The 25,940-nt window shown below is 41.1% G+C and overlaps 2 protein-coding genes across 2 annotated transcripts; both read left to right on the top strand.

Moving 5' to 3' along the window:
- The first annotated feature begins 2,181 nt into the window (after window positions 1-2,181).
- On the top strand, window positions 2,182-12,660 carry LOC139641317 (ectonucleoside triphosphate diphosphohydrolase 2-like). Its single transcript, XM_071515636.1, has 9 exons — window positions 2,182-2,360; window positions 4,435-4,552; window positions 5,313-5,463; window positions 5,614-5,773; window positions 7,245-7,472; window positions 8,996-9,268; window positions 9,351-9,470; window positions 11,300-11,434; window positions 11,557-12,660. Exons 1-9 carry the CDS (start codon window positions 2,244-2,246, stop codon window positions 11,767-11,769), a joined length of 1,515 nt encoding a protein of 504 aa, XP_071371737.1. The 5' UTR covers window positions 2,182-2,243; the 3' UTR covers window positions 11,770-12,660.
- Window positions 12,661-14,388: 1,728 nt separating this feature from the next.
- On the top strand, window positions 14,389-24,182 carry nelfb (negative elongation factor complex member B). The gene is made up of 13 exons (XM_071515638.1): window positions 14,389-14,619; window positions 15,878-16,038; window positions 16,539-16,638; window positions 17,544-17,774; window positions 18,861-19,046; window positions 19,822-19,934; window positions 20,023-20,125; window positions 20,511-20,606; window positions 20,824-20,966; window positions 21,347-21,453; window positions 22,017-22,158; window positions 22,872-22,980; window positions 23,655-24,182. Exons 1-13 carry the CDS (start codon window positions 14,518-14,520, stop codon window positions 23,820-23,822), a joined length of 1,761 nt encoding a protein of 586 aa, XP_071371739.1. The 5' UTR covers window positions 14,389-14,517; the 3' UTR covers window positions 23,823-24,182.
- The last annotated feature ends 1,758 nt before the right edge of the window (window positions 24,183-25,940 follow it).

Here is a 25,940-nt window from a genome sequence, read left to right as displayed (position 1 = left end):
CATGCAGACTGGAACATGGCTCTTTGTCACATCTGAAGGTCTGTAATTTGTTTTCCACAACTGTATTTTGTGAGTCTTTCTCTCCCAAGTGTAACTAGATAATCACAAAACTAGAACTGTTTCAAGGAAGCATTAAGCTGTAGCTGCCTGTCCTACGACATACAAACTGTAACCTTGGGAGCAGTGGTGGAAGATGTACTCTGATCCTTTACTTAAGTAAAAGTACCAATACAGCAATGTCAAAATACTCCATTACAAGTAAAAGTACTGCATGAAAAATCCTACTTAAGTAAAAGTACATAAGTATTAGCAGCAAAATGTAGTTAAAGTATTAAAGTAAAAGTAGTGGTTTGGTCCCTCTGACTGATATTTTATTATATATGACATCATTAGATTATTAATACTGAAGCATCAGTGTGTAAGCAGCATGTTACTGTTGTAGCTGCTGGAGGTGGAGCTAGTTTGAACTACTTTATATACAGTTAGCTAGTTTAGTCCAGTGGTTCCCAACCTAGGGGTCGGGCCCCTCCAAAGGGTCACCGGATAAATCTGAGGGGTTGTGAGATGATTTATGGGAGAGGAAAGAAGAAAAAACAAAGTTCTGATACACAAATCTGTTTTCATTTTTTGGACTTTTTCTCTAATCTTTGATTTTTGCTGAAATATTGGATCATTTGAACATTTATTGAAATGAAACCATGTGAGGTTTAGAGGGAAAAATCACTATTTGGTGGAGCTGTTAACAACTCATAGACATCTGAAATGTGACCCCGACTACACACTGCTTTTTGTAAGACGTCAAAAGCCAAAAAGGTTGGAAACCACTGGTTTCATCTTTAACAATGTGTTGTATTTTAAAAGCTTGTTATATTATCCATTGTGTCAAATCTCCATCTGAAAAGTAACTAAAGCTGTCAAATAAATGTAGTGGAGTAGAAAGTACAATATTTCCCTCTGAAATGTAGTGGAGTGGAAGTATAAAGTAGCATCAAATGGAAATACTCAAGTAAAGTACAAGTATCTCAAAATTGTATTTAAGTACAGTACTTGAGTAAATGTACTTAGTTACTTTCCACCACTGCTTGGGAGACAGTAGCCCAGAGAGAGTGTTATAAGCAGTTCTGTGTGTTCGCCCGCTTTGTTGTTTTGCACTGTGTGATTTAGTGGAAGACAGCTGTAAATGAGCCGATAAGCTGGTCTGGTTTTCTTCGGTCTTCCCTGCACATTTGTCTACTGTCAGTGTTTCTTTAAATAACTTTCCACAAATAGAGTTCAATCCATGTCCCACTGCCAGTTTAAAAGCCAAAAAAGCACAAATTAGTTAAAATTATACATCGTTGTGTAAAGTTATAACTTATAAAACAGCGGCTTTTAAATTATTTATACAACATTATAGAATTATACAACACTACATTTCTGATAAAAAAAATCCATATAATAATATACTGTATATTCATATGGAGACCATTTATGATTATTTTGTTCATTATTTTGGTTCTTTGGCTCCGCCCACTGAGGTTTAACTGAACCAATGAGATGATTTCTGCCTCCAGAGCAGCTCTGCCTCCGAGAAATCCTTGCAGAACTTCAACCTGCTATCATCACAGAGGTACATGACTCAGCTATGAGTTATTACAGTGATACTGGATGATCTCCAATATTTGAGAGATGGGAGAGCCACGTACGCGTACCTATACCATCGTATTATGAATTTATGACTATACTAGTTAATCATTTCATATTATTATTATTACATTATTTGATATGGATTATCCTGCTGCACTTGGGTGTCCCATGGGTGCGGGGGGGGGGGGGGAATGGAACCATTTGTTGACAGACCAAACCCACATCCGCACACACTCCTAATACACTGTAACACACACCTTTCATTACCTTGGCCGCTATCCTTGTACATATATTTGAGAGATGGGAGAGCCACGTACAGGCATTCAGATATAGATACCACCTTTAATATTCAGTGTGTTTATGATTGGGTGCGCTTGGGTGTTCCAAGAGTGTGTGCGTGTGTGTGTGTGTGTGTGTGTGTGGTGGAGGGCTGGGGGCGTGTTAGGCAAGTTTTAATAGGACTTAAGCTCAGACCGAACCTACATCTGCAAACACTGCCCATACACGCCTTTCATTGCTTTTTTTTTTTTCTTGTCTTACTAGCCACGATGCGCCTTTACGCATAGAGCAGCTCCAAACGCGCATCAGTACCAGTGTCGCGGTATCCAGTGCGCAGTATGGCTCTCCAGTGGTGCCAGATCGTCCCTCTGGTTGTGCTCCTGATACTGGCGATAGTCGGGATTCTGCTCGTGGTCCTTCCAGTTGAAGAAATGAGGGAGACTCCTGAAAACATGGTATGTAAAGCAGATGTTCTTTAGAAAGGTGATTGCGCGCTTTACCGTCGGTGTCCGCCGTTGCGCAATGGTTTCATCAGGCTACGGTGCTTGTCTGTGCGCGGCACCGGTGTGTTGTTGCTTTGTAATAATTTAAAGCCACTCATTTTTCCTATGTGCGAATATGCTTTTGTGAGTTTAAAAAAAAAAAAAAACACACACACAGTATGTATTATGAATCTTATAGGAATGTTATGTAATGCAGTTACTAACTTAATATCAGTGACCATCTGTAATTAAAAGTCATGTAAATATAATGTAATTACACTTCTGTTAGAGTACCAGTTCAGCAGCTCCCAAACTTTTTCATCTCCAAGATCTGAGCAGATATTTGTTATTAAATATGGCTTTATGCAGAATTATATTTCTCTTCACTGTCAGGTGGGGAGATGAGGGAAATGCACATACAGCACATTTTTGTAAGGAGTGGAGAGTCAAATTCAATTATTTTTGTATATAGTTTGGTATAAACTGGCCTAGTGTTTTGGATCTTATTATGTAAATGACAATATTTTTAGGGAAACACTGAGTATTTGAATGGATCTCTTAAACTGTGGGTTTGCCCCCTCAACTGTCCTATACTAAAATTACAGATATAACAGCTTGGGCCAAATATTCAGTCTGCCTGGCTCATCGTGACATGACCATATTTCGACTGTTTGTGCTGAAATATGTCTCTAAAAGGTCACAGGTTTGATCTCTGTGTCCTGATCTGAACCACAACCGCCTCCGTCTCTCTAAGTCAGCCTGAATCACAGTGTCAGTGGAATGCTTCGCATGAAAGATGGTCATGCACGCGCCAAAGTGCATGACACCCAACGGTTTGCCCTATGCTTACCTCACAAGTCAAAAGGAAGCAGCGAACAAGAGCAGAACAGGGCGGAGAACAAAGAAAGAAAGACAGAAAGAAAGACAGAAAGAAAGAAAGAAAGAAAGGGGGCAAACAATGTGAGATAAAAGTAGCTGTGTCCCTCCTTCATTTGGGTATTCTCTCTAGTTACATAAGTCATATTCTCCCCCTTTTGGTAATCTCCCAAACACTTTGAAATCATTTTGAATAGCCATATGAATGGATCTTCTTCTATGCTTTGAAGTTGCCATTGCAAAGCTATATTAAGAGAATCCATTCTGATCTGAAAATATTCTTCAAAAGAGCACACAAAGACGTAATCAGCATTGTTGGATGAGGAAGAAAGAAATCTCTTGGTCAAATATACCTGGTGTACGATTCTGAAAAGTCACTAGTTCATTGTTTCAAGAGGGGAAATTTGTTTGCAGTAAAATCTACAAGACAATACATACAAGACAGTTGATGGAACTTTTAACCAAAGTGTCATATGTAGATGTTTAGCCACATCCTGCCAGAAGTGTCACCGCCACAGCAAAGCGTGAAAAAAGTAGAACAAGGCTGCACAAAGTGGACAATATCAAGTGGATAAAAGTGCATCAATATGAATTAGGTTTAGGCTATTATGGGTTTTTGAAGGCCAATACCCACATTTTTGTATTAAAACTGCCGAAAGCCGATATTTTGTCCTGGTATTCAGTATCTAAATTTCCATGGCCATTTTCATGCCAGAAAATATTCAGTGTTTCCCCTAGAACTGTATTCTTGTCAAGCCTCTGAAACAGCATTTAGACCATCATGGGACAATAAAATTCTCCATTGAAACCCAGACTGAGGAAATTATTTTAGTGTTAGCAGCTCTTTAAGGCAGGGTGACCCATCTATCTATTCTATGGTAGGCAAACTCCAAGATACATTACAGCCTTTAAATGAAGAATTAATTTACAAAAAAACATACTGAACAATGAAATGAATGAACAAAATGTCATATCAGGTTTTCCAGGCCAATATCGGCCCCATATATCAGCAAACTGATATACTGGTGTAACCCTAATATGAATAGTTTCTGTTCCGAGCAGAGTTAACTCGCTGAAGCACCTACCCAAGGATCCTTTACTCTTTCTATCTTTGCCTCTATGTCCCTACTCTTGTCTTTCTGCTATTCAGAGCACTCTCTCTGTTTTTCAGTATGGCATCGTTCTGGATGCAGGCTCGTCCCACACCTCCGTGTACATCTACAAATGGCCGGCCGACAAAGAAAACGGCACTGGCATCGTCAGCCAGCATAGCGAGTGCAATGTGAAAGGTAAGACCAAGCTGACATAATGCTGCCTCGCCCATCTTAACTAGGATTTGGCTGCGTTTTTGAAGGCCGATACCGATATTTTTAGTCCGAAGTCACCGATAGCCAGTATTTGCGCCGATATTCAGTAGCTTTAAATTTGACCATTTTCAAGTATTCCAGTGTTTCCCCTAGAATGTTATTCTCATCGGGGTGGAAAAGCCTCTGAAACAGCATTTAGACCATCATGGGACACTAAAACTCTCCACTGGAACCTGGAATTCTTTTAGAGTTAGCAGCGTTCTAAGGCCCGGTGACCCACCACACCTATTCAATGGCAAGGGAACTCCTTAAATGAATAAATATAAAGCTATCTGATGTTTAATGAAAGACCGATATCGGCTTGATGTATCGCCAAACTGATCAGTCTAACCCTAACCTATTGACCTTGACCCAGAGACATCCTGCCATTGTCCTGGTGGAAAGTGCATCCTTACTTTCACTTCCACAATATCATTTCCCAAGTTCTTCAAACAGGTTTTGATATTACAAAATTAATGCCAACGCGACGTCTTGTATAATCTTTTTGCCGCTGATTGGTCTGCTTCCTCTTGCCGTTTCTGTTTGTTTTCTGTTTGACACAGTTTCCTTAGAAACATCGGCCCGATGCCATGACCGTGTGGGTCATTCAACCTTCCAGACAGGGAAGCCCTTTTGTTTTTTGGGGAAGGTCAGGGTAAGTTCTTGTTAAGCGGAACTACTTTCTCTCTCTGTCTTTGTCAAGGTGGAGGAATATCCAGCTACGCGGGCGATCGCGGGGGCGCGGCACGAAGTCTGGAGCCTTGTCTAGAACAGGCTATGAAGGACATCCCCAAATCCAGGCACCATCTAACCCCAGTCTATCTGGGAGCCACTGCAGGCATGAGGCTGTTGGAGTCAGTATAAATTCCCATTAACGCAGGAAATTCAACTATAACCACCAGTGTTTCATCCATTATGCATGGCTTAAAATGGCTCTTATAATGGTTTCATTGATGTTTTAATATGATTTCATTCCCGCTTTTACTCTGTCTACTCTGTAACAGCAAAGTCAATGCCACAGAGTCACAGCAGATACTGAAGGAAGTGGGCAACAAACTGCGCTCGTATCCTTTTAACTTCCGTGAGGCGGTCATCCTGAGCGGCCCGGCGGAGGGGGCGTACGGCTGGGTCACAGTCAACTACTTACTGGAAAACTTTATTAAGGTGTGCACTGGCTGGCTGTGCTTTTTGGGCACACGGGGGGAATCTGTTTTAGAAGTTAAACCTGCATTGGCAACATTTTGATGTGAAAATACAGCCATCTTATAATTGAGACAACGTAGATTCACTCCCAAATAAAATTTTGTCGATAACATTTCGCTGGTGGGAAATGTTTTCCTCACACAGCAAGTCAAGAATCAAAACTTTAATGGAAAATCCACCCTTAAACCTGCAATAAGCGATATCAGACCTTATAACCAATCCTGAAACTAATGTGTGCTATGTGGAGATTTCACTGAGACATAATGATATAAAAACCAATATCCACACAGCAGCCAGCTGTGTTGCTGTTTTCACCTCTTTTCTAAAGCTTGTTGTCAAATTCTGCACCGGAACAAAGCTCCTCTCGGTCCGTTCATTAGCTTTTCATTTTTAAAAAACTAGCTTATTTCCTCTGTCACTGTTTCAAAGCGGTGCTCACCCCCTCCCATTCCTTGAAAAAAATGGCGGAATCGATGAAGCAAGCGAGTCAACTTGTTAAACTAGTAAATTTGCTACCTACCTTTTCACTTGTCATTGTGGGACATGTAACCTTCAAACCTGGCAAAGTGAGACTGGTAACCAGCGACACTTCTCTGTAGCTTAGCTATTAGCATTTATGCACGGCCATTCGCTAAGTTTGTCTTTAGGGGGTTCCATAGTGGAGTAGCTTTGCTGTGCTTTATTTACAAATGTGTTGCGGTTTCTGTCACCGTCTACTGGTCAGAAAATTGCTTATTGCAGCTTTAAACACTTTAAGACTGTTAAAAATCAGCTATTGGTGAGGTACCTTGCATTTTTGGGTCCACCGAACATTACAGATTGATGATATCTAACAGTGTAAGAGCATTGCAAGAGTTATTTTGTGATGAGTTGTAATTAGCATTTTTGGTGAGCCCACTTTCCCTCAACCTGCCTCTACGTCCCACATTTCCCAGAATGCCTGTCAACAACCTGCAGAGAAGGGGCGAGACCTTGTTGGTTTCAGTCAAGGTGGGAGTATGGACATAGAAATAGCTTACGAGTGTGATCATTGGGTTATTGGCCTATGTGTGGGCGGAGAGCGGAGTAGCGATAATGATAACAAGCAAGTGAACATTTTTCCAGTCAAGGAAAGTGGGAGTGGAGAGAGAACAGTACCCAGTTGTTCAAATTACAAAAAAAAAGCCGTCGAACACAACATTTTCAGTTTTCAAACTCCACTGTAGCTGCTCTGGAAATGACGTCACATCGTCTACATTTGGCCAGTTATCCACGGAAATATGACAAATACACCACCAAACAAAAAAATGGGCCCAAAAAGGCAAGGTACATCACCAATAGCTGTTTTTTAACAGTGTTAAAGTGTTTTAGGGTGGAGTTTTCCTTTAAGTTCATCATCCCGTCTCAACTCAAATTCTTATGTCTTGACTCCTTTGCTTTCTTTGGCACCCAGTATGGTTTTGTTGGACATTGGGTGAGCCCTGGCCGAGATGCAGTCGGTGCTATGGATTTGGGTGGCGCCTCCACTCAGATTACCTTTGAGACGTCAGAGACGGTGGAGGACAAGGCCAATGCGATGGAGCTGAGGCTTTACGGACGGAACTACCGCCTATACACCCAGAGCTTCTTGTGTTACGGCCAAGACCAGTTCCTACGGAAACTGCTGGCTCACCTCATCAAGGTAACATTATCAGAGAATAAAAGTCATAGAAGAGAATAAAAGTCATATCAGGTACATATTGCTGTTGCCAGGAAACCTCAGGTAGGGATTCACTGTCTTGCTCAAGGACACTTCAGTAGAATGGATTCTTGCCAACACAGGGTTTTAAACCCAAGTCTTCTGGTTGAAGGGTGGTCTCCCTACTCACTACGCCAGCCTGCTGCCCCAAACTTGCTTTGCTTAAATCGAAGGAATACCTGGTCCTGTATGAGCTGAGAAAATCTTATAACTCTTGGGTTCATGAAGTCCTTCCAAAACACATTTTATTATCTGGAACTGCATGGTTGTCAGTCCAAAAGTAAGGCTACTTTTTATTCATTCATGAAAAGTTGGAGACAGTATTATATATAGAGACAGCACACTCGATCAGTTTTGAATGGGAAAATCCGTAAAGCAAAAGATAGCGGTTCCGACAATGTAAGATGTGTCGTCAGCGAAAGTGGCCAATCAACACTCCTTTGTGTGCATATCATAAAGAAAATTTACCAATCATACTTTCAGGTTTATGCAGCTGCAGAACTTATTTACGACAATTCATGCAAGTTGGGGGCAACATCAATCATCTCTGCCAGCAACCGTTTTGTTAATATATTTGAAATCATTTAATAACATGATATTCTCAGATATATAACTGTCAGATCCCTACTGTGGACTGCATGATGACATGACTGTTGACAAGTGATACAATGACAAATGTATGTATGGGAGCTGTAAACCAGATTTGTCTTGAATGTCATAATCTCACTGCAGCAGTAGAGGGCGCATGTGTAAGTGGTAAAAATATATTTTTCTGTGTCCTTTGAAACAAATTTTAACACTCCATGTTGTTAACAATTCATCAGTGTTCCTAAATATGTAATGCAAATGATGGCTTTTATGCCAGAACTTTAGATACAGACTCATTCAAAGAGATACTCATGGGGACTTTGACACAACAACTGGAAGCAGCAATATGTGATGTTGAGAGAAAATGTGTATCATTGCAAACAGGGAGTGGAATTACCACCAGATTGGTAAATTTTAACTGTTTACCATGTTCTACCAGACACCGACCATTGCCTGCTTTGTTCTTTTTTCCATTCTTAAAATCATATCCGGCTGGTAAATTAGTGAAAGTCGCTGGTGCTTTTTTGGAACCCACCAAGAATATAAGTTTCCTGCCCTGATTGAGAATATGCCTCATAGAAGCATAAGATATCATTAGAACGGGAGCGTGTCTATGTTCCCTCAGCCCTATGTTCCCTTAGATCAGTACCTCCGCCACTCTGTTAAACAGTTCTGGTCAGAGCTCTGGGTAAACATCTACACACAACCAACCTAACCCTAACCCTTTGATGCCGAGGGAACATGGGGCTGAGGGAACATAGGGCCTAATTTGGATGGGGAAAAAAATTCATGAGGGAACATAGGGCTGAGGGACCATAGGGGAGACCCCCCTTAGAACGTCTCACCATCACCATCATGTTTTTTTGGCCTCTTCTCAGACTCAAGGTGTCGGACCCAAGGTGCTACACCCCTGCTATCCATCGGATTTCAGCGATTCCATCAAGCTGGGGACGGATGTGTTTGATTCACCATGCACTGAGAAGTACAGACCAGCACAATTCGACCCCCAGCAGTCTGTAACGGTAGAGGGCATGGGAGACTACCAGAAGTGCCTGGGCAACGTGACAGAGATGTTCTCCTTCGACAAATGCTCTTTCTCCCATTGTTCTTTCAACGGAGTCTTCCAACCCAACGTGACAGGGAGCTTCATGGTGAGGGACAATATTAGAAAGAAGAACGAATCCCCCTGGGTGATTGACCTTGGGTTAACTCGAAGTCTTCTCCTCTCCACAGGCATTCTCAGCCTACTACTTCACTCATGAGTTTCTGCAGCGTGCCTCGGGTATCACCATCACGTCCGTCTCACAAATGAAGGAGGCCATCCGGACTGTCTGCAGCATGACCCTCGCTGAGGTACTCTATAGATATGAACATCCATTTGTTCCCTTAGCCATCACCTTGATTAACGGTAACTAGAGAAACCCTGCTATTATTGCACATTTTACAGTTGCCCTTTGGGATTAAAGGGAAACTTTGCTTATTTTCAACCAGCATTGTATCATTACAATATGGGTAGTATATGCAAATGAACAATGTTTAACTTCCCTCCATGTTGCCTGCACCCAGAGCTCCCCGCCCATTTGCTGGCAAAAGTCTTTGGAGACTTTGGAGATCGGCCTTAGACTACAAACTACGTTTCTGCGTTTTCTGTAGTGGTGCCTTCAAGGACGGTAAAATGGGACTCCCGTCCCATGCTACGCTAGCGATAGGGAGAAGCAGACACTAAAATATCATACTACTAAATACTTTAAAATATCAGTATATTTGGAAAACTAGTTTCATGATACGAGGCTGAATATCGCACTGTTGAATCAGACACAACAGAGTCTGGAAGAGGAAGCGACCACCGGACCGGAGCCACGTTTCAGCCGCAGCTAAGCTAAGCAAAGCTGCTAAATTTCTCTGTGATTCATCCAGAAGAGCTGAATCTAACACAAAAAAACAACTAGCTTTACAATGTAATGTTGGAGCAGAGATGTGGCGCCACTATTACAACTTATGATGCCGTTCAGCACTCGGTAAGTTGATCCACATAACGTAACTGACTCCGGCGCACTGGTTTGTTTTATGATCCTTTGAAAACGGGTGCGATTTATCCAGACTTGATGAGGAAAAACGTTTTGTAAATGAAAATAAGCCTCAGTAAAGAGATATAATGCTGCTTTGTCTCTGCTAACTTTGTCTTTGGTGCTACACTGGCTGTGAACACACTGTCAGAGTCAGTGACGCACGCAATGCATTCTGGTTGTTGTAGGATTCCCCCTTAACAGCAATATGGGGAATCTACAGCCATTTTTTCAGTTTTCTCTGGTCATAGGGCTCCAATTTCAAAAATAATTGCACATTTCTACTACATAGGTGACCTAGTTTTAATAAATCATCATATTCACAGCAGTGAAATAGGCCTTTAAATACGGAACTGAACTGAACTGAACTGAGCAGAGAGCTCTATGGACCTAGCTCCTATAAAACATTGGCTCTCAAACATATTTATAGACACAAATAGACACACATCAGATTTAGTGCCAGAGGGGCCATATGGGAAGATTTTAGTTGTTGACTTAGTATTGAATTGTAAAAGTGTCTACATTGTATGTGGGGAGATAACAGTGGTGAGAGTGAAGCCTTAATCGGGATGGTTTCTTGTGAAATCTGTTATATTCAAATTAAACTAATTCATTTTGATGCCGACACCCTCGAACCCCCTCAAAGACTATAGAAGAAAGCTCCTTATTTTTGATACTTTGACACTTGACACTTGATTTTGATACTTGACTTGATGCATGAAGAGAAGACTTGAGACTTGTAAATGACTTAGACTGAAAGTGATGAGATTTGTTCCAGCAGACGACTGAATTTAAATTCTGTTTTCTGAATTTCTATGGAATGACTGAATTTATTGAAGTCGAAACTGATGATAGAAATCAAACTCATGATGCTCTTACCAAGTTTCTATACGATTGACTCTTGATTTGATCTGACTTGACTTGGTGTTCTACATTTAGACTTGAGACTTGACTTGAGACTTGTGCCTCAAGACTTAAGACTGGCTTGGGACATGAGCAAAGTTCACTTGGTCACACCTCTGCTTATTACAGCATCAAGAGGGAAGAAAGCTTAACAAAAAAGGTGATATATGTTTGTTTTTTTTTAAACTCGCCAACCTCTGTCTATCCACACAGTTGCAGAGAAAGGCACCAGGAAAGGAGAAGTACTTGACGAAATACTGTGCCTCCTCCAACTTCATCCAGGTTCTCTTGATGAAAGGCTACGGTTTTGATCAGCGCTCCTTCCCCCGGATCTCTTTTCAGAAAAAGGTGAGGAAATAGATTTGTCGAATACAGTCAACAGACGGTGTCTTCTTGACATCTATCGACGAAATCGGTGAGTTCGTCCATCCTGCGCTGCGGTTTCAGCCGTTCCTTTTTGTGTTTTGCAGGTAGGAGGCTCGTCAGTCGGCTGGACTTTGGGATACATGCTGACTCTGAGCAACATGCTGCCTTCAGAGAACCTCAGCCTGATGAAGGCTCTGCCTCCCGGGCCCTGGGCTGGCATCCTCTTCATCTTCATCATCCTCCTCCTCATCACGCTGGGATACCTGGTGGCGATGTGCTGTCTAAAGAAGAAGGCCGGGGGGGACACCTTAGATTAAAGACGGGACGCTTATCTGACGATACGATTCGATACGCGATACGGGGTTCATGATTCGATACGACCAGGATACGATGTGATAAATAAAAGTTCAATGACGACAAAGTCTGACTGTGCAGAATTATGTTTATTTCTGAGACACAAATGCAATGGTATCGGCTTGCTAGAATGTAAACAATTTAAAAATGTAATTACAAAGTGCAAATAATAAAACTTCGATGGAGAGCTTGTGAAATTGTCATGGGCAAGCCTTCTGATTTGTGCTTTCTACAGCAGAATAAAATGGGGCTAATATCACAATTCATTTTTCTGCCTCACGATACATATTGTCAGAGTTTAGTATCGCGATATATTGAATTTTGATATATATCGTCCCATCCCTACCTTAGAGTGACGTCAGCACATTTCCCAGTCCAATTCATATTCCTATTAGAACATGCACTTGTCTGTCCTAAAATTTCAGTCACTTTGAAACAAAAAAGGTTTTTGGCCGGAACAATTGAGAATTTTGTTACAGTTGTTTGCTTGTTTTCTCTGCATTAACATGGGAGCATGTGTGTGTGTGTGTGTGTGTGTGTGTGTGAAAACTCTGAAGCACTGAAATGTCTTGTGCAATATTTGTTTGCCAATCCACAAAATGACTGCTGCTGTTACAGAAGCTCATATGTGAATTTGTGCGATGACTAATGAAACCACTGGATACACCATGTGTTTTGTCAGTGTCTCAGATGCATTATGTAATACAACATCCACTTTTGATAACAACAGATATAATTTAATGATCCAATGATAATTCCCATTATTGCTGTTTGTTATGACAGCACCAGCCCACATGGAGACAGACAGGACAATTTCCTGAAAATGAAGAAAAAGAAATTAAAAATAAAAGTAATAAAACCCACAGTGTTTTATTTACAGTGCTTTAATTACCAGCTGTGGTCACAATAAATATGAATGGAGGCATTTCAAATTTTTCTTCACATTACCCCTTTTAAAGGGATGAATAAATCTGTCACATTTTAGTCTTTTATTATGGGTTCAACTGTAACCGAGACTAGTTAGGTGTAGATTAATGTTTATTAGCTTTCAGATTATCATATCAATGATTTGCTTGCCAGCTATGCAAGGACAATAGTGTTTATGCATTCTTACAACTTCCACAGCAAGAGATAATTCATTTAATTTGAAGTTAGCTAACTGTGTCGCATTCCAGTCCCATGGGAAAAACAACTTCTTAAAAGCAGCAATTTGAAGCTATCAAACACAATGCTTTTCTGTAGAATTTAGTTGCTGATACTCCCAGCTTTTTAACACTCAATACACACGCACTTAATGAGTGATGCATTTAAGTTCATGCTTTACAGCAATATAAGCACTCTAATATCAACCACTAGCAAAACAAATCCAGCAAGTACTCCTGTCCTGTCTTGGCATTGTAAGAGTTATGATCACAAAATGTCTTGATGTGGTGAGATTTACAAGAATTTCCTTGTTGGTGACGTCAGAATTCAGCAAGCTGAAGAGAAAGCGAAATGTTGCGTTCATGTCATGTCAGATTTACCGCAAACACGGCCTGCCGACTGGGAAAAGCCGTTCACATCAACCTCTTAATGGAATATATGAGATTTTCTGTGGGCTCTGATATCTCCCACTTGAGTTGCGGAAGTCTGTCAACACAAACAGCAAAATGATCAGTTATATGCACAATAATACTCTACTTACAAAAGTAGGCTAATGTATGGAAGCCCATTTCCGCCAGTGTGATGAAAAAAAAAAAGATCCTGTAAGTCATTATTTTGAGAAAGTTTCTCACTATTTTGAGATACTAAGTCAAAATATTGAGAAAGTTTCTCTTTATTTTGAGATACTAAGTCAATATTTTGAGATACTAAGTCATTATTTTGAGAAAGTTTCTCATTATTTTGAGAAAGTTTCTCATTATTTTGAGATATTAAGTCATTGTTTTGAGATACTAAGTCATTATTTTGAGAAAGTTTCTCATTATTTTGAGATATTAAGTCATTGTTTTGAGCAAGTTTCTCATTATTTTGAGATACTAAGTCATTATTTTGAGAAAGTTTCTCATTATAATGACTTACGGGACCGTTTTTTTCATCACACTGGCGGAAATGGGCTTCCATACTAATGTCTGTTAGTTTGTTTATGGTTGATTTTGAATTCATGAACACAAATGACTTTGGATCTGGCTGTTTCAATTCCATTCTTCGCATATTCTGATAAGACTTGAACGCGACACAAACCCCGAGTTTCCAAGCAGTATTTACCAGCTGGAAGCTGAGGTAAACTGTACCTAGTAAGACAAGGCAAATGTGCAATACAATGTGCTTCAGATAAAACATAAAAATATATACATATTTAAAAAAAATAATAATAATTACAGAATGAAATGGGTAAGTAGTATTAGAATTTGGTAGTAGTAGTATTTACCACCTGAAAGCTGAGCTAAACAGTAGGCCTCTAGTGCCACCTCAAAGCTGAAGTGAACAGTATTTTTAAGTAGGAAGCTCTTATCTCTCGTGTTTCCCATATGCGGAACTCGATTCTCGCTTTTGTTTCTGACGGACTGTTGACAAAGTTGCGCACACCGGAAGTGTGCATTGACAGCGAAAAAAGGCTCGATTTTTGCTGCTGTTTTGCAGCTAACGGTTACCTTTCTGCAATTAATCCTCATGCTGGAATATTATATGCAAGTATAAACATTGCAATTGATGATTAAACTGAAACGAAAATGTTTGCCGGCCTGCCTGAACTGGGAATATCCAACGGCGAGGATCTTAAAGAAACTCTCACTAACTGCACAGAGCCTCTGAAAGCCATTGATCAGTTCCAGGTACGTTATGTTTGTTTGCTCGGTAGCTTACAGTGGCTAATTACGATAAACGTTAGTGTGATTAATTTTGAATATCACTATCGATGTAAGAGTGTCACAACGTTAGCTAGCAGGCTTGCTAGAAAAGACAAAAGATAATTTATTGTGGACACGACGTTTAACTAACTAGCAATAGTCCGTAAAGCATAATATTTATAAGTTAAACCGGCATTTGTCCAATATATCGCGCTCTTTCTTGTATGGAGAGAACGATATGCTAAACTCCATTCAAAATCTGACATTTTAATGCCTCGTTTATCGGCAAACGTACATACCTGACAGAGCGTGACTTATCACCTTTTACGAACCGTTAAGAGCCATCCTTCAATTCGGCATACATTCAATACACCAAGCAGCAATTTATTTCAATAAAATTGAAAGTTTTAGAATAGGTTTGCATGTTATTCGCCCAATATTTCCCACCAAATTGCGCCTTGGAGGGGAATAGATAGCAGCGCGAACCTTTTCTAAAAGTTGAGATTTTATGCAAATATAGTGGTACTTGGTGGACTATTTATATGCCGAAGTCAACGGAAGAGTTTATCGATGTGTAAACGCTGAGTCATTCCATTTGTAGTCAGACAGGTTTGGAGAGTTTTACAGGCTTAGATTTTAATTTGGCCTCATAGTGTTTTCACACAATCCTTGTGCATTCAAATGAATAAAGATGAATTTTGATAACGACATTTTTACATAGTTTAAAGATGCAGGGGTCCAAATGGGCTCCAAAATGGCCACCATCTTGGGAGGCAAAACATTTTGGTGAGTGTATTTAACGCAAAAAATATAATCACCAAGGTATTGATGCAACTATGGATACAGGCTGTATTAAATTTTGAAATATGAAATGTGGTATCTTTCACAATTTAAGCAGGTATGGTAAAAAACAATTGTTCCATCATAACACAAATTGTAATGCATATTTTGATGTAATATACATCCTATTGAATCCTAATGAAGTACTGCATAATGCAAACACAAGGTTAATGAAATTGTTCAGCTATTTGAACGGCCGTTCCACATTCAGATGTCATTTGAAATTTCCTTGAAGTCTGATTTCAGATGGGATGACCCAGGTATGAACCTTGGCAAGGCAACATTCATTTGCCAGATTTTGATATGACATTCTCTCCATACAAGAGACCCAGCCTGAACCAGCACATGACTAGGCAGCGTGTGGGTTAACTGATCCTCTCTCTGTCTTTCACTCACGCCGCAGACAGAAAATGGCATCCTGCTGCCCACTCTCCAGTCCGCTCTGCCCTTCCTGGACCTCCATGGGACCCCTCGGCTGGAGTTCCACCAGTCCGTCTTCGACGAGCTGCGCGACAAGCTGATGGAGCGAGTCGCCACCATCGCAGAGGGCAAGGAGGAGGACAGGTACTTCGTCTGCTCCTTGTGACGTTGAGGAGTTTTTTTCCGAAGGGACCGGTCTGGACGCTAGCATGTTCTGTAGGGATGGGACGATATGCGGATCTCAGGATATGATTCGATACGCGATGCAGGGTTCACGATCCGATGCAACCACGATACGATGTGATAAATAAAAGTTCAGTGGCAACAAAGTCTGACTGCAGAATTGTGTTGTTTTTTCTGAGCCACAAATCTTTCTAGCGATGCCATTGGCTTGCTAGAATTTAAACAACAATTTAAAAATGTCATTACAAAGTGACAATAATATAATTCGGATGGAGAGCTTGTGAAACTGTGATGGTCAAGAGTCTCATTAGTGATTACTACAGCAGAATAAAATGGAGCTAATATCACCATTCATGTTTCTGCCCCACGATACATATTGCCACATATTTGTATTGCGATATATTGAATTTCCATATATCGTCCCATCCCTAATGCTTGGTGTTCTTCACATCCCACTGCAGATACGGGAAGCTTGAAGAGCTGCTGGAGAAGAGCTTTCCGCTGGTCAAGATGCCGTCCATTCAGCCGGTGGTGATGCAGGTGCTGAAGCATCTACCGAAGGCAAGTCTTCTTCAGGCAAATGTCTTTCCTGTTGCAGCCACACGTAGCTAAAAAAACAAACTACACTACTATATTATAGCAGTTTCTGGAAAAATTACATTTAATCAATAATGCTTGGATCGCAGCCTTTGTTTATTGTTTCCGAGGGATGCCGTGACATTTTGAATACGTGTCACCCTGGGAACATGAGCTAGTGCCACTTGGTTACAATGAGGAATGCTAATAATAAAATAAGATACAATTCAACTTTAACGATCCCCGTGTGGAAATTAGGTTGTTGCAGCAGCCGATTGCAGACGAATACAGCAAAGAAGAAGAATATATACATAAGAATAGAGCAAAAGAAGGTCATTTCAACAATTTTAACAGATGAACATGCAAAGTAATGGCGGTATGTGCAAAATAACAGCAATGGAACTTACTGAGACGAATAAAAAAAATGATTGAAAAAATAGTACATTATGAAAATATACCATCAAAAAAATAAATATATATAAAAATTCTTAGAAAAATTTAAAGACAAACAAAAGATATAAGATTGAGATAATATGGAAATGACGTGAATAAACAGCTTACCTACATAATGTGCAAAAGTGAGTCGTGTTCATGTTACTTCATATGCACGCTTAGGGATGTAGGAAACCTGGTGTCCTTTTTCTTATTACACACATTTCTTTTCTTTTTTTTTAATATTACACCCATTTCTAGTTTCAGAAATTTCATTAGCTATGTCAAATCAGAAATGGGGGGAAATAGGTTTTGGCTAGATTTCTTACTTTCAGGTTTCTTACTTTGGTGGCTACATTGGAAAAAAGTTGTTAATAAGTCTTAAATTTGGCTTTCTGTAACCAGCAGATACCCTGAATTATTCCGAATAATCCTTAATTTCTGCCGCCGCCCCCCAGGTGCCAGAGAAGAAGCTGAAGATGGTCATGGCCGACAAGGAGCTGTACAAGGTGTGCGCCGTGGAGGTGAAACGGCAGATCTGGCAGGACAACCAGGCTCTGTTCGGGGACGAGGTGTCGCCCCTCCTCAAGCAGTACATCGTGGAGAAGGAGGCCGCCCTGTTCAGCAGCGACCTCTCCATCCTCCATAACTTCTTCACCCCTTCTCCCAAGATGAGACGCCAAGGCGAGGTGGGTCACAGTCGCCTAGGTATATCGAAATATCGCATATTGCAAATGCGAAAATGTGACAATACGTATCATGGGTTAGAAGTTATATTGGCTATAGTTTATTCTGTTGTAGTAATCACCAAAAAAAACGGCGTTCCTCATCACAATTTCATAAGAATTTCCATTATTTGCACTTTGCAATGACTGTCTGGAAAAGTACTGAAACGAGTTTGATCATTTCAAGGTTTGGAAAGTTTGGAATTTGTACAAAAAGTCTGGAAAAAATGTCATACAGTCCCGTTACATATATGATTCAACATTTTTTATAGTTGTAGCCCCATTGCCATTTTACATATTGTGATATTTGTTTTTTAGTTAAGAGTGATTTTCTGTAGGGTTTCTGAAGGCCAGTACTGATTAAAATTTTTTTTTCTTTATTGAAGCTGCTGATAGCTGACATTTTCAATATCAAATATCCTTAAAGTCGAGACGAAATGAAAAATGCATTTTTAACCCTTTTAGATCACATCCCCGGTCATATTGTGCACCTATTTAACAATATATGCCAAAAAAAATATAAAAAATCTATTTCTTTGTATTCTTATATCAAAATCCAATCATGTTTTCTTCCTGTAAAACAAAATATGCCGTGTGCTTAAGTAAGCATGAACCAACCTATTTCAACCAATAATGTCATGACATCCACCCATCAATCATTCTTCAACCTCTAGCTAGCCACACCGGTCATATAAAACCACACTTCACCGTTTCTGGGTCGTAGCTGACAGATCAATATGGAGAGAGACAGGAAGAGATGTGTGTTTGGATATCAGTGGGCAAAAACTTTGTCGCTGAGGTCTAATTCATTCATCTCTCCCTTGTCCTCCTCCTGATCTAACAACAGGTGAGGGAGGCGTGTGTGGAGCCAACAGTCCATCAAATCAGAGGTGGACCACACTGACTGGACCACATCTGATTTTGAATATAAAGTCAATATTCATATCCACTTTAGATTAAAGTCCAGGAAAAAGAGTGGCGTTTTGAAAGGGGAACTATAGGAGCCCTGTGTCTGATCTCACCGTTGTTAACCTCTCCCGTCGCCTGCAGGTGGTGCTGAAGCTGACCCAGATGATCGGGAAGAACGTGAAGCTGTACGACATGGTGCTGCAGTTCCTGCGGACGCTCTTCCTGCGAACCCGAAACGTCCACTACTGCACGCTGAGAGCCGAGCTGCTCATGTCCCTCCACGACCTGGACATCAGCGAGATCTGCTCCGTAGACCCCTGCCATAAGGTCAGCACACCAACAGGGATGGTGCACTGGTTTAGCAGCACCATCGTACCAGTGGAGGAGTTCATTTCCAAAATCTTATGTGTCCATTTTGGAAAAAAAAAGCGATTAGGTTGGACAAGATGAAACCTTTAATGATCCCCCATGAGGAAATTGGCTCTTTGCAGCAGGAAAATAATAGTAGGCTACAGAAAGAAAAGAAGAAGAAAGAAAAATTGTATATAAATAGTAATATAGCAAATGCGACCCACAATTTTAACAGTAGAATAGAAATTTATGAATGAAAAGTATGGGGAAAAAATGTAATTGCAGCATTAGAGGGTGTGCTAAATAACAGCAGCAAAGCACACCAAGTAAAAAAAAAAAAAGAATGGTGAAACAAAAACATACAATATGAATATACCAGAAACATATAGCATGAAATAAGTAAAAAATGATCAAAGTATCAATATATATATATAAAAAATTAGAAGAATTAGAAGAAAAACAATATTTAAAATTGCAGCTTATATAAAGGATATGCAAAAAAATAATGATCTGAGGTTTATTCCAGGCTGTGAAGGTGTTTTCCGTTTTCAGGAGTTCAGGAGGTACCAGCTGTCATTTCAAAAGTATTAGATTTTAACTTTGTGTTATCAGTTATTGTGAGGTGTCACTTTTGTTCAAATGGTGACTATCTGGTACCTTCTGGGGGAAAAACAATCTTCATGTCATCATCCTGACATGAAGTCATATTGATGTAACAAGGCAACTTACATCAAGCCCTGTACTGTGACAGTTCACCTGGTGCTTGGACGCCTGCATCCGAGAGAAGTTCGTGGACGCCAAGCGAGCCAGAGAGCTGCAGGGTTTCCTGGATGGAGTGAAGAAAGGACAAGAGCAAGTGCTGGGGTAAGAGACGAGAGGAGCCGAGCTGTCGAAATACACGATCGCCGAATAATAAGATAACTAATCTGTGGGGGGTTTGTGTGGTTCCCAGGGACCTGTCCATGATCCTGTGTGACCCGTTTGCTTGCAACACCCTGGTCCTGAGTACCGTCAGGAACCTGCAAGAGCTGCTGAGTCAGGACGCTTTGCCCAGGGTGAGGATGCTGTCGTACAGTAGGCCAAGCTGAACCTGTGGGGGAGTGGGGGAGTGGGGGGGGGGGGGGGGGGGGGGCTGTAGCACAGCTGGAGACCTGGAGCCCCCCGAACAACCCGGGGGCCCTGGCCCACTAGGCAGCCCCCCGAAACCCCTTGATCTTGTCTGACCAACAGACTTGGGAACGTGTGAGGAAGCACAGAGAGGCATAGGCTCATAGGTGTATCATATATTATCTTTGAGTTAATCTGAATATAGTCATTTAAAAAGACAGCCATCAGTCTTGTAACGTCTTAAATAAATGCACTACACTACTCAGAGCCAAATGGATCAGCTCGGTGTATCATTACTAACCATTTCCTCCACTGTTTATCGACGTTGAACAGGACAGTCCAGACCTGATGCTGCTTCTGAGGATGCTGTCGCTGGGACAGGGGGCCTGGGATATGATCGACAGCCAGGTCTTCAAAGAGCCTCGTTTGGTAAGAATTTCACTTGCTTTTCTTTTACCTCAGGGTAAAAGTCCTTAAACTGTCTGGAAAAAGTCTTAAAGCCGCACAAGACAAGATTTTGGTATAGAAAATACACCCACTACCACCTTCAGTTAAGTATCATGTAGAAGTGCAATCACCTCCACATGAGATTTCCTCCAACATTCATTGCGTTCTCTCGGCTTCCCCCGCATCTCTCCGCCCTCAGGATTTGGAGGTGGTGACCCGTTTTCTGCCCGCCATGATGTCGGTGGTGGTGGACGACTACACCTTCACCGTAGAGCAGAAGCTTCCCAGCGAGGAGAAGAGCTCGCTGACCTACCCCACCGCCCTACCGGACCCCTTCACCAGGTAAACACTGGGATGGGGTGGACAGATGAGAGGTCTTAAGGATGGACCTCTGAGAAAATGCACTGATACTGTGCTTACCTAGTGAGTTGTCGATATGTCCCTCATCGCTGTCATCAAGACACATTCCCGTACATGTATTGTATTGAGTCATGCGGGTAAGTAGGATGACCATAATTGCGTGGGGTTGATAGGGTTGTTGATCAATACCAATAATTCAAGGATTCCTCGGCTGAGATTTCTGGCTTTCAGAACTCACTTTCTGGCCGGTACTCTGTTTTGGAACAAAAACTCTGATCTCTGGAATGCCCCATCTGCATCGCGAGGGATACTTTAGTCGAGGAATAGCGTTGAGTATCGTGAATGTTGTTCCTCCACCCCAGGTACCTGCAGGAGAACAGGGTGGCCTGTGAAATGGGCCTCTACTACATCCTCCACATCGCCAAACTGAGGAACAAGAACGCCTTGCAAAGGTTGCTGCCTGCCTTGGGTGAGCATCGCACTTCCTTAAGATTTTGAATTGTTGGATTGCTTGGGGAATAATTGTTGTGGTCCTGGAAAACCCGTCTGCTTGTTCTTTGAGGCTTAAAATGTCAAATCATAGGCTAAGTCATTATTTAATCTCACCTTTTTAAATATAGTTAAACTGATTTAAAGGTCTTTAAAATGGTGCAGTTTCTTGGTGCACTCCCACTGAGCAATTGTACATTGATCAGCCGTTTCAAGTTCAAGTTCATTTATTTATATAGTCCTTTATCACAAGCATGTCTCAAAGGACTTTACAGAGAATGAGCTTAACTAGATCCAACTGATCAACAATCAACTGTAGAACAGAGTGATGTAAGACAAACACAAGGAAGCAAAGCAAAGCACAAGACAGACAATACCAAATTTTAGTAAGACATAGCACCACCAACCTCAGACCCTCAAAGCATGCAGGGAAAAACTTCCAAGAAAACCTTATGAGGGAAAAAAAAATGGAAGATCAAAGGGTAGGGCATGGCATCTGTACCTGTCAAAGTATCTTGTGTGTCTCTGTCACGGAACCCACAGTGGAGACGCACAATGACATGGCCTTCGGCGACATCTTCCTGCACCTACTGACCGGACACCTCACCTTGCTCTCTGATGAATTTGGAACGGAAGAGTTTTGCTCCGTCGTCTTCGACAGCTTCCTCCTCACTTCTTTTTCCAGGTGGGTTGCTTCTCGTTCGGGGAGGGTCGGTGTAGTCTGAAATGCTGATTTTCGTTTTTAATGTAAGATTTTAATGTAAAAATTCACTTGCCTTATCGGCTCAAGATATTTTACAGTGTCCTCTTCATCCTCTGTATGTAGAATTTGAGCTCCTACCCTCTGGACGGAGATTTAGACTACCAAAGGCCAGGTCTAACAGGTTGAATCATTCTTTTATTTCTCAGGCCACCAAACTGGTAAATGCTCATGATGACCCAGCTGAGTTTCCCATTTAACTACTGGGGGCTGATGATGGTTTTAGTGTTGGCTAAACATACTCTAGGTTTCCTGTTGTCACTTGATGTATTCATGTATTTTATCATGTTTTTTGTACCTGAGTCCGTGTGTCTATGTCTCTGCGTGTTCTATGTTTTATCTGCAAGACAAATTTCCCCTCGGGGACAACAAAGTTGAAGTTGAAGCCTAAATCACAAAGTGGGTCTGCAGCAGAGAAGAGAGTTCCATCCCCACCATAGATTTGTCCTATTTGCCCAAATCTGGTGTCAACTCTGGTGTCAGTATGGTCACTGGTGGGAAGTCTTCTTCACACAGAAAGTGAAATCCAAAACTGTCTCCTCAGTGTCTCGTGCTGTGTGCATAATTTCTGTTCAAGCTCATACGTCACTGGCATGTCTCTTGACACTTGTTTTTGTTTTTGCTTGAATATGTTCCAGTAAAGAGAACGTCCACAGACATTCGCTGCGTATGTTACTGCATCTTCACCACAAAGTGCTGCCATCATACATGGAAACCTTGATGAAGACCCTTGAACCTCCAAAACAGGTTGGCTTCCTTTTCTATTGAGTCATTTCTATATTCAGTTTCTGCTTTTGAAATGAACACGGATGGTAAATAGATTGATATCTTTTGAGCTCTTTCAAAAACGGAAATGTAGCGTAATAGCTAAAGAGATAAGGAAATGTACACAGACTTTGAATGTTGCTTTTGATAGATTTGGTCATTACTGATCAGATTATGGGTGTTTGTTGTCATTGTTGGGCGGTTTTTCCTTTGAAAAGTTGAATAGTATCTAACCTGAATAGTATCTAACCTGAGGCTAAGGTAACCGGTATATGTAAAGGCGAAGAAGCAGATAGTGAATGCAGCCAATCTGCAATAAAAAAAACAGTAATGGTGATGTTCAAGCTTCTCCTTGATAGCCACAACCAGCTCACCACTAGCCACTCCCATACAACACTCCCACAGGAAATCGTAAACACTCCAAAATATCCCCAACATCATTGAAAAGCCAATTTCAGCCAGATGGGGGATTTAGGCATGAACATGAAAAGTTGCATATCACAGCTTTAAAATGGGGCAGACTCCACCCAGCCGACACATCACCACCTGACCAGGAGCCCTTAAACAAGTGCGCCCACTGTGACAAAGCACTTTGCCTTCCCTCCCAGGCAAATAGTAAATAGTTATATGTACCAACCGTCATCTCTTGACCACAGTGCAGCGAGCCGGTGAAGGAGCTGTACAGCCAGCTGACGGAGAAGCTGGAGGCCCAGAAGAAGAGCCCCCCGCCTCCAGACGAAGCTCCGACCCTGGACCTGGGGCTCCACCCGGTGACCGTCCCCACCACCACCGCCACCACCTCCACCCCGACCACGCCGCTCTGAGGACAGGAAACGCACCCGGCGGCCGCAACGGACATAGGACCGACGGTCTGAAGCAATGACTCTGATTGTAAATACAGCCGAGTTTGGCACGTGAAACTAAAAAAAAAAAAAAAAAAAAAGACTGAACATTCTACGTTTTTATTTCTTGTACGATTTCTTGTCAAGGGTTAGTTTCTTTAGATGTTCGTGTCTGAGAGGGTCTTCGAGCTCAGTGTAATCCAGCGGCCAATTATTTTTCCTCGAAGGGGAATCATTACTTTTCTAAAACATGCAGTCTTGCATTATTGTCCAAAAATATTTTCATATGTTATTGGGTTATCAGTATCTAGTTATATTTGAATTGTGTCAGTAGTGCAAGAAACCTGTAAATAAATGATTTTTTAGAAATGGAAATTGGGTGTTATTCGGTTTGCAAGGTTATACAGCAATCTCATCTATATGAAGAGTTCTGTTCCAAAATGCAAAGTTCACTGGACTGGTCAGATGATATTTCCATTGCGTTGGAAGCATTGGAAAAACTTGTTGAAGCCATGCAGATGCCATAATTGAGGTTTTATGGAGACTTTGGTTGTTCCTGATCAGATGTTTCACACATGACCCATCTGAAAGCTGAGGTGAACAGTATTTTCTGTAGTATTTACCATCTGAAAGCTGAGGTGAACAGTATTTTCTGTAGTATTTACCATCTGAAAGCTGAGGTGAACAGTATTTTCTGTAGTATTTACCATCTGAAAGCTGAGGTGAACAGTATTTTCTGTAGTATTTACCATCTGAAAGCTGAGGTGAACAGTATTTTCTGTAGTATTTACCATCTGAAAGCTGAGGTGAACAGTATTTTCTGTAGTATTTACCATCTGAAAGCTGAGGTGAACAGTATTTCTGTAGTATTTACCATCTGAAAGCTGAGGTGAACAGTATTTCTGTAGTATTTACCATCTGAAAGCTGAGTGAACAGTATTTTCTGTAGTATTTACCATCTGAAAGCTGAGGTGAACAGTATTTTCTAGCAGGAAACTAAACCAACCATCTTTCCCATGGTACATGAACGCAGCATTAGAGCCACACTCTCCCCACATTAGAGTCTAATCTCTGTGCAGACACAATCCCACTGCAGCACTTATTCTTTGAAAATAATTGATCACACACACAATTAAAACCAAGAACTTTTTAATTCCATAATCCAAACTGCAGCTGGATAGCTTCAGTACAGGAGCAGGGAGCATGGAGACAGTAGCCTGATGCAGACTCCAGCAGGCAGCCAGTTCTGAAGCTTCCATAATGTTGAGTTACTGTTAATGGGTTGGGCATCAACATCAGCCTGGGGAATGGGAATACATTTGAGAATTAGAAATATATTGTATATATACTAGGGTTAAACCGATATTGGCCTTTTATTAGAAATTGGATACTGGCCGGTCAGTGTCATCCAGCTCTGATATGATGAATATGAATTGATTCTAATGAGACATTTTGATCAGATTCCAAGTATGCATGAAAATGTTTTATTACCCTTGGTTTCAATGCAGTTTTATTGTCACATGGTTAAATGTCACTGCATATTTGTAAATTTTCTTTGTTGCCGTGAAATTTAAAAATACTGGGTATCGACCCAAAATATCGGTTATTGGCAGCAACAATCCCAAAATAACTACATCGCTATCTGCCTTCAAAAACCCTTATCGATCAAACCCTAGTACTGTAACATAACTGCATGTCTGGGAGAAGGTATAAGTACGTAAAGGTCAATGGCCCGTGTTCCACAAGGAATAAAAAATACTTGTTCAGAATATAACAGCAAGGTTATGAACCAGGTCTCGACGCCTTCAGTACCTCCTTATCTCCTCATGCTGCCTCCTTGGTGGCTCTTGGATCAACGTTTCATAGAAATGCCTGAACACAGGAGGTGTGGTGGTCCTGGAGTGAAGTTTGGCTTGTGTGTTCCTGGTAGGTTCTTAGATGTCAAACAAGCAAAGTGCTTTGACCAATACTGCTTTGGTAAAAAAAAAAAAAAAAAATGCAGGTAGGTATAAATTAAGTCCGTGTTGAGGAGGTACTGTACATACCTGGTTGTATTCCGATACACTGAGAAATAGTCGGCCAATGTGGGACAAAAGATGT

Source organism: Centroberyx affinis, unplaced genomic scaffold, assembly GCF_046629955.1.
Source record: "Centroberyx affinis isolate AG114_WGS23_722 - 3 ecotype Tasmania unplaced genomic scaffold, CSIRO-AGI_Caff_v1 ptg000362l_1, whole genome shotgun sequence".
NCBI classification, from domain to species: Eukaryota; Metazoa; Chordata; class Actinopteri; order Beryciformes; family Berycidae; genus Centroberyx; species Centroberyx affinis.
This window is presented reverse-complemented; position numbering and strand designations above follow the sequence as displayed.

Coding starts and splice junctions, on each gene's coding strand:
- LOC139641317 (XM_071515636.1), top strand. CDS start 2,244: ATGGCTCTCCAGTGGTGCCAGATCGTCCCTCTGGTTGTGCTCCTGATA. Junction 9,471..11,299: donor GCAGCATGACCCTCGCTGAG/GTACTCTATAGA, acceptor CTATCCACACAG/TTGCAGAGAAAGGCACCAGG. Junction 11,435..11,556: donor GGATCTCTTTTCAGAAAAAG/GTGAGGAAATAG, acceptor TGTGTTTTGCAG/GTAGGAGGCTCGTCAGTCGG.
- nelfb (XM_071515638.1), top strand. CDS start 14,518: ATGTTTGCCGGCCTGCCTGAACTGGGAATATCCAACGGCGAGGATCTT. Junction 14,620..15,877: donor AAGCCATTGATCAGTTCCAG/GTACGTTATGTT, acceptor CTCACGCCGCAG/ACAGAAAATGGCATCCTGCT. Junction 17,775..18,860: donor AGATGAGACGCCAAGGCGAG/GTGGGTCACAGT, acceptor CGTCGCCTGCAG/GTGGTGCTGAAGCTGACCCA.